Source organism: Labrus bergylta, chromosome 13 (genome assembly GCF_963930695.1).
Source record: "Labrus bergylta chromosome 13, fLabBer1.1, whole genome shotgun sequence".
Classification (NCBI taxonomy): domain Eukaryota; kingdom Metazoa; phylum Chordata; class Actinopteri; order Labriformes; family Labridae; genus Labrus; species Labrus bergylta.
The window spans coordinates 19385025-19393944 of record NC_089207.1 but is presented as its reverse complement, the minus strand read 5'-3'; the positions used below and the strand labels follow the sequence as shown (position 1 = coordinate 19393944).

Sequence of the window (8920 nt, the reverse complement as noted above, 5' to 3'; positions counted from 1 at the left end):
CTCCATGCATTGAAAGTCATGAGAGATTTAATACAACAACCAGGAGAAGAAAAGATAGAAAATTAAGCCTTTTTCTTAAAGCCTCTTCTACCTCTACAATGTTTACATTTACAGAATACATGGACACATCTGATAGGATAAAGCAGGGCCCTAACGATGTCTCTGCACCCTGTTGGAAGCAGGAAGTTCATGTAATAAAAGAGCCGCTCTTTAAATACACAGAAAGAGGAATCAGTCCTTGTGTCAAGAGGCTTCAGCGGCTGAACTGCCTCTTGTCACCTTTTCCTTTGTTGACGTGTTTAAAGACTTTGGATTTGTGAAAGTTGGACTTCTGGTATCCGAACCCGCCTCCACCTCCTCGCTTCTGCAGCTTTGATCCTTTACTGCTGTGGACGTCTGGAGGGAAGAGTTCAGTTAAGGGAAAAACAGAACCTTAAGAAAAGTCACATATTATACAAAATACACTAAAATGTGTCTCTAGTCTGTCTACAAACCCTCCCAATCATGAGAAAAGTCCATCTTTAGCCTGCCCCAGTTTTAAGAAAATGTGTGCTCAAACAGGCCGTTTGGAGATTTTCTCTCTCTCTCTCGTCACCTTCATAGTGTGCTGACCTGCGACATGTTTTAAGGCGTACAGACTGAGGGACATCGAGCACCTACTTGATCATCTGTCCTAAATGCCTAGCTTAACATGCTGTATCCCACAGTTCCAGTGTTGCCAAAACCCACCCTACTCTGTTTCTGATTGGCTAGCAACGTTGATTCGGTTGAGAATGAGAGCTGCGTTATTCACAGAACATTGGTAGGTGAACTCCATTGACTCGATCCTCATTGAGGGCATCCGTAACAAATTTCCACGTGTAATTATTTTTATTATTCGTTTTTTCCTCTCACGCTGGAGATCCGCCACGGTGCGGCGTATTTTGAGCCCTGCTTTGTGACATCACAAAGGGCAGTAACCCCTTGAACTGAGAGCCAAATCATCATAATGGAATTGATTTTCAGGCTGCAAGAAAGAAACAAGAAAGTACTCAAAGATGACTGATTTGACTTGAGACTAACAAAAAGTAGCGCTCGTGGGGAAACTCGTTAGTCTGGCGCCCCCAGTGCACAGACGATAGAGTCATCAAAGCAGCTGTTCTTTTTTCAATGAATCAGGTCTCAGCCCAGTGCTCCATGTATTCCCTACTCTCTCTTCAGCTGTGCTTTCTACAAATAAAGTCAAAATTGGCCCCCCAAAAAATAGCATATCTGTGTATTTGACATTTAAACCCATCATCGTTTTTCTACGACCATTGTAAAGGATACTCAGATCAACATATGGAGGAACTTTGAAGCCAAAAGACTGCGCCACCATGGGGAGGTTGAGGGTGTTGACGCTGTAGATCTGTTTGAGCGAGTGGGAGTCGTAAGCCCTCACGTACGACTTGTAGGCCTCCTGTGCCGACTTGTGGAGATAGTAGTTCTTCTCAATCAGCTTCTCCATCTGACGAGCAAAAGAACGGGGCCGAGGTGAGACTCAAGAGATCGTTCCAAACATTTACAGATACGACGAAGCTGCTTCCATGTCTTCACATCGATCTAAGGTTTCATACCTGAGCCTGGATGTCAGAGATTTTACTCCAGGAAAAATCAAACTCACTCAGCGGGACCTGGGGGGGGAAAAACACGAGAAGTTGTGTATCAAAATGACATGTATAGCATACATGTTCTATAAATGACAGGACAAAGCAAACTCAGTGAAAGGTTGTGGATCTAAACTCAAACACTTTCAGACGGTCACCTTGGCCTGTTTGAGGAAGCGGAGGAAGCCGAGCTCCTCTGGTCGCAGGATGAGGAGTGCGTGTCCTCTGCCGTTGATGCCTCTGGCTGTCCTGCCCACCCTGTGGATGTACTCCTGTGGACGCAAAGAGCAGCTTAAAGTGAGAGTCATACTCTGTGCCTTAGTTCCAAAACTAAAAATAAGACCTTTAAAGTCGTCAAGTGGCTCCAAGACTGAAAGTTTTCAAATCTGAGTCACTGAGGAATCGGTCTCGTTTGAAGACTTGAGAGATAAACGATGCATTTTTTATCATGAATTATTCAGCCGTTGTTCCATGTTGATACCTTGGGGTCATCAGGGGGGTCGTACTGGACGATCCAGTCCACCTCGGGGATGTCGAGCCCTCGAGCGGCCACGTCGGTACACAGCAGGATCCCTGAGTCAGCGTTACAGAACTGGAAGAAGGTGGTGGTACGTTTGGTCTGCTTCTGCTTACCCTGTGAAGCACAATGAGAAAATCTTCAACATTACAGCAGCTTTACTTAAAGAAACTTTCATAAAGTTGTGTTACATGACAGTTACACAAGCAAAGTAACAGGTCAAGTCAAAGTCAACTTTATTGTCAATTTCAAAATATTCCAGACACACAGTGGAATCAGTGTCTCCGTCCCGCGGTGCAATACAAACAAAATAAGGTAAGGTAAAATAGATCAAATAAAATGAGGTAAAAATAAGATAAATAATATTTACAGTAATACATTCTAAATAAATTCTGATTGAGGTAAACAAGCTACTCCTATGTTGTGGGAGGTCACCTCCTCAGCCTGTTAAAGCCTCTGAACATCCATACAGGTGTTAGTGATCGAGACCATGACTGGACGTCTTCTAAGGAGTCCTAATCAGAGTGCCGTCTCAAAGCGAGTTATTTACTGTGACGCTTCACCTTCAATATGAAGGCTGGGAGGTGTAAAAAGGGGACGACAACGTGACCCCCCCCCCCCCCCCCCCCCTCTGTCGGCGTGACAAGGGCGAGACTGAATCAGCGCGGTGATGTGTGTGTGTGCACCAGAAGCTCCCTCTGTGCCGTGCTCTCTCTAAGGAAATGTGAATTCACAGACCGGGACACCAGTATCACACCATTGTGGAATCAATATGAATTTTTTAAGTTGTAATGACAGGCTGAGCCTCGTTGCGGCGCTGTTGGAGAATTGCAACAACTTTGTTTGACTGACAGCTCCACTACCCTGTACATTTTGAGGAGACTGGGGAGGGAGGACTTGTTGACCTGTTTTCATACTTGTTGGTGCTTTCTTCTCAGCATGTCCTGGTCTAATCGGACAGATGTTTTCAAACAGCTGTGTGGATGTACAGAGGCTTCAAGGCGAGCGCTTGATAACTTGCGTTTGTGGTTTCAGACGAACAGAATCTCATTTTTTGTCTCTTACATGGATGGCCATCACAGGCAGGTCGATGTAGTTGAGGAGCTCATAGTGAAACTTCACCGACATGCAGGAAGAGAAGAAGACCATCAGCTTCTTCTTGCGGTTCTTCTTCAGGAAGGTGAAAAGCAGCAGGAAGCGCTTCTCTGACGGACACACGACGTAACCCTGAAACACAAACACAGATCGGTTTAGAGGGATTAGGACGTTCCAGGAGAAAACGTTTTCAGCGCGACACCTGCAGAACAGAACAGAAAGAAAGCCGACCTGCTCCAGGCCGTCCACTGTGGCGTTGTCTTTGTTGTCGTCCACGCCGACATACAGAGGCTCCTTCTTCAGGGAGATTCGAGCCAAGTCCTCCACCTTACGGGTCTGAGTGGCCGAAAACAGCATCGTCTGTCTCTTCTCTGGAGAGAAACAGAAGCAGGAGACGACACACAGTGAGTCACAGAGAGAGCAGGAGGTTTACCGTTGGGCCTTTTATGTCTTTATTTTAGAGATAAGACAGTCAGAAACCAGAGAGAGAGAGTGGGGAAAGTCGAACCCAGGGCGCCCGATCTTGAGGACCCAAGCCTGTGAACGTGGAGCGCGTGCACCAAACACTTGACCACAGGGGCCCAGAGCAGGAAGTGTTGAACTCCTTAAAGCTCTGCAATAGGAATGATCTCGTTTTTCTTTTTGTCTTTGTCCTTTATGTTGTCACATCCTGGAATAGTTTAAGATACTTGCCATCCTTTGAGCCTTTACAGCCTAAACATACATTTGACATCAGTTGAAAACCTTAATCCCTTATATCAAATAAATGGCCTCACATAAGAAAAGGTTTTTTTTCATTAGACGGTTCTCTAGAAGTCTCAGAGTAACTGAGGGGCACAAACCTTATCTTCCTGTTGCATACAGAATGGAGGCTCTGGTTATACTGATTTCTATTAAACTGAAAGTATGAAACTCCATGGTATGCTGTGGGAAAGAACCGATCCTGACCATTATTTTAAAAACATCTGCCTTTATTGTCCCCTTGCCTAAACTAAAATATACAAAAACAAGAGAGGTTTGGAACAACAGATACGTACTAGGCAGCAGTTTGATGATCTGCTTCAGCTCCTCCTCAAAGCCGACTTCAAGGATACGATCGGCCTCATCGATAATCAGACACTGCAGGTTCTTGTACATGAATCCAGGGGTGTTCTGAGAAAAAAAACACAAAAAAAAACAAGTCTCTGGTTTAAAATGTTGTCTTATGTATTAAAGCATAGAGCATGTTCACCATGTGAATATATAAATCTCACCTGGAGGTGGTCCAGCAGACGGCCAGGTGTGGCCACCAGGATGTTGACGCCGTTAGCGAGTTTTTGAGCCTCAGCAGAGCGGTTGCTGCCCCCCATGATCAGACCAAAGGTATGCACGTGGTGAGCCATCAGCTCCTTCATCACGCCGTACGTCTGCATCGCCAACTCACGCGTGGGGGAGAGGATCACTACACCAGTGCCTGAGAGGAAAACAGGAGAGTGAGATTTAAGCGGTGTGCACACATGCACCTCTTCAAATGTCGCTGCCTCTGAAATCTGTTCAAACACGCCCCTCAGTGGGAAAGTGCTTAAGCCAGGTAATATTGTGGACAGGTAGAAAACAAGGAATACCGTTTCTGGGCATGAACTTGAGTTTGTAGATGAGCTCTATAGACGGGATGAGGAAGGCCAACGTTTTACCACTTCCTGTCTTGGCTGCAGCCAGAACATCCCTGCAGGAGAGAAAAGAAAACACATTTGTTAAGGCTCTTTATAAAATGCATGATTGTGATGAAGTCAAACATCTTGTTTGAGTTCTGAGGATGTCACAGTTATTTTGATTCTTGGATCTCTGCAATATGAAAGACAAGAGCTGCCGGTGGATATATCAACGTAGGAGTAATATTAAATGATTTTCTTTAAAACCTGAACTAATCGGGTATGTAACCAAAAATTAAAATAAAAAGATTTTGATGATGAGTAGCGTAAAATCCGGTATAAACAGACGTATGCAGACTTTGTTTGACATCTTTTAACTTCACTAAACTCACTTTGACAACCCCGGAGAATCTGAGACTCACCTTCCCTCCAGCAGGGGACGAATACTTTTGTGCTGGATCTCAGTCATGTGTTCAAATCCCATTTCCTTCACTGCTTTCAGCGTGCTGTCACTCACCAGCTCAGCAAGAGAGGCAAACGACGTGTCCTCAAACGCACCTGTGGAAAAAAAACAGGAAGTCATGAGCCCCCCAAAAAACTAACCAAACAAATAACCTGGATGTATTGATACAAGTTCATTTTGATCTGGAAAATCATGGTAAGTGGAACGTGTCCTTGTGGCTGATCCTGACAGGAGGATCGCAGACGACCCTCCAAAAGACAACCACAAGTCTCACTGTATGCCTTCGCTGACACCCGATTCATGATGGGAACACTGAAAGGGCAACACATGAAGGCAAAACGGCTCGACTTAAGTCTGAGTTTTAAATCTGAATAGTAGACATAACGGACTAATAAACCTGGTGAATGAACGCAGCAGCAAGACAACAAAGCTGCAGGGAGAAAATAACATTCTTTGGATGACAAACTAAACTAAACTTCAGCAGATAGAGAGATCCAGCTGCTCAATGTCTCATTGTATTCAGCAGCATCCTCGCTACAAATCAAACTGATGGGGCGCCCGTATGGCCTAGCGGATATGTCGCGCACCCCATGTACAGAGGCTGTAATTCTCGTCGCAGCGATCCTGTTTCTGAATCTGCCCTCTGTTGCATTTCACCCACTACTCTCTCCTCTCCCAACATCTCCCGTCTCTTTAATATCTAATAAAGAGCCCCAAAAGATATCTTTGAAAATAAATTAGCAAAAAAACGGATGCCTCAAAGTAACAAGTCAACCATGCTCAGTACCTGTCAGGCCAGAGGGTAATTCAGGTAGATCTTCCTCTTCATCATCTGCAGACATCTCCCCATCTTCATCTGCTACTGCTGTTCCCTCCTCCTCATCTTCCTCATCTTCGTCATCATCATCTGCGTCTTTCATTGTTTTGGTCTTCTTTTCAGCTGAAATGATCATTTAAAACATGAAGTTAACCATCATAAAGAAAAGTTGCGTTTTGTTAAATCACAGTCTGCAGGCTCCTCCTACTGTTACCTGGTGATTCAGCTTTGTCGGCGAGTTTTCTTTTCTTTTTCTTTTTTTGAGAAGATTCTTCTGTCGTGGTCCCCTCGTCTGCTTTCTCAATCTGCTTCTTCTTCTTCTGCTGCTTCTTCTTGGGCTCGATTTCTGTGTCTGGATCCTCACAACACTCCTCCTTCAGCCCGTTTGAGTTTACTGTCAAAAACATTTAAACACGTCACATGTGGGGAAAAAATATATGAGCTACCAGTTCCTAATAATGTATCCTAATCGTTAAATGTGTTTGTTTTCTTTAAATAACTCGGTCTGAGGTCATACAATTGGAGTTTTTTTGTCTGCTTTGTAACATATTTATAAAGATCTTCAACTTTAGGTGATTCAGTACTAGCTCGCTAAATGTTTACGATATCTTATTACGTCCAATAACCATGAACACATCACGGAAACATCCACATCATAAATAATACTTATAATGTGACGTTATCTCTTCACTTCAACGTTTAATGTGTATTTTAAAATCATTTAACTTCATGCCGTGATTAGCTTAGGCAGCTAGCTTAGCACGCTGCGTACGAGTCCGCTTCAGAAATACAGAATCAAAAAACAGCATTTACAAGCGAATGTTTTTTAATTACAACACATACCGGTTTCCTCTTCTTCTGTTTGCGTCTTTAATAGCTTTCGCTCTTTGTTCTTTTCGCTTCTTTTCTGTATTTTCTTGCGCAGAAGCTTCATCTGTAGGTCCGCCATGGTGACTGCCGACTGCACACGTGTGTACGTCCGTGATGTTCAGGACCCCTCGAGGGAAAGAAACTGAACTGCCTGAGTAAAAACACCAAGGACCTCGCAAGTCGCATATGTTCAGGAGTAGATAAATCCCTAGAGAATTATCTGGCAGCGGACAAATGATGAGACATTCAGAATTAAATACAAATAAATGGCATCAACATAAATTATCTGATTTACGACTTAAAAATGTTTTATTTTTTTTATGTTTATGTCTCCTGCCTGATTTTTTTTTTATCATTATCTGTATGACAGTAAACGTTCATACAATAACTCACATAGGCTATTAGTCACATTCACACATTTGTATTTGTATTGTTTGACGTATGAACACCGAGAGAAACTACAAACATTTCATGAATGACATTAATGTTAAACTGCAGTGGAAAATAGGCCTATTTAGGCAACTTTAGGCCTATATCTTTATTTCAGACCCATAGGTCAAAAACATCATAAAAAGCAGAATAAATATAAATACAGGACATCAACAAAGAGATAAAACACCTTTCACAAGTTTTCAGTAATTAAAAAACAAAGAGATATTTGCACCAGTGACACGGAGAAACACGAGGAACACCTTGTGTCACTTAGTGTGCTGAGTAAGAGACATCATGATTATGATGACATTTTCTGAATCAATTAAAGACACATACATTAACACATAAAATGTCTGAATACAGCATGAAAGGTGGCGACATTATTGGTAACAATTTAACATTTAACTTGCACTCATCCCTCTAGACTTTGGAGGACACTAACTGGACCATAGAAAACGTACATGGTCGTCCAGAGACAGACCAGATCTGCATCCCTCAATAGCCTGATGAGGAGGAAAAATGTGTCACAGAAGAGCCCGGGGGCGTCATCCCATCTCCACCTCATCTCCAGAAGATCATTGGGTGGAGAAGTTGTTTGGTTCTCCTGTTGCAGAAACCTGTGATTGAGGATCCTCCAAAACCATCTGAAGATGATTCTGATCATTTTTTATCCCATGAAGAAAAAAGATAAGGAAGAGGTCTTTGAGGAGAAAAACTCTGTTCCTCCAATGGCACTGCAAGCCTCATAGTTGAAGAGTCTTCCAGTTCTCTGCAGCAGAGATACCCTCAGTGCAGTGGTTCCCAACTGGTCCGGCCTCAGCACCCATCAACAACTCTTTTCATGAACAATTACGACCCAAATATCTAATATTTTTCATCCAATCAGATTTATCTAATAAAAAATGTTGCAGTTTGGACCTAAAACAGTAGAGAACACGTGACAGAAGGAAATGGAACAAAACAAAAATGTTTAAAAAGGTCTTCATAGACTTTTTGACTCAATTTTCTTTTCCAGGCACACATTCCTGACCCACAGAAAGCTTCTCTGCAATCCACTTTTGGGTCCCGACCCACCAGTTGAGAACCACTGCCTTAGAGGACATATTATACACATGTATTTTTTTAAAATAATTTTACATTTTATACATTTTTTTGGAAGGCACCTTGAGACACACCTCACGACCTGCCTGGGGATCCCACCATCCACTTTGGGATCTTGGCCAGGGGTTCCCAAACTTTTCGGCCCTTGACCCCCAAAATATGGTGCTATAGACTGGGGACCCTACTGTCCCTGGAGGTGTGGCATATTTTCACAATTATTGGTAAAATGTTCAATTTATATGTCTTTGGGAGGCGTGACCCCTTTCTCAGTGTCCTGACCCCCACTTTGGGAACCACTGATCTGGGCTATATAGCCTAATATTTAGGCTACATAATAATAATAAAGTAGTTTATTGTAATTGTGATAAT

The 8920-nt window shown here is 43.1% G+C and overlaps 1 protein-coding gene across 1 annotated transcript; it reads right to left on the bottom strand.

The window, feature by feature from the left end:
- Positions 1-9: 9 nt before the first annotated feature.
- On the bottom strand, positions 10-7150 carry ddx18 (DEAD (Asp-Glu-Ala-Asp) box polypeptide 18). Its single transcript, XM_020626674.3, has 14 exons — positions 6992-7150; positions 6363-6542; positions 6119-6271; positions 5291-5426; positions 4842-4942; positions 4491-4690; positions 4275-4389; positions 3469-3608; positions 3208-3369; positions 2107-2259; positions 1784-1897; positions 1596-1652; positions 1309-1486; positions 10-396 (listed from the first exon to the last, which is right to left on the bottom strand). Exons 1-14 carry the CDS (start codon positions 7095-7097, stop codon positions 254-256), a joined length of 1938 nt encoding a protein of 645 aa, XP_020482330.1. The 5' UTR covers positions 7098-7150; the 3' UTR covers positions 10-253.
- Between the last annotated feature and the right edge of the window lie 1770 nt (positions 7151-8920).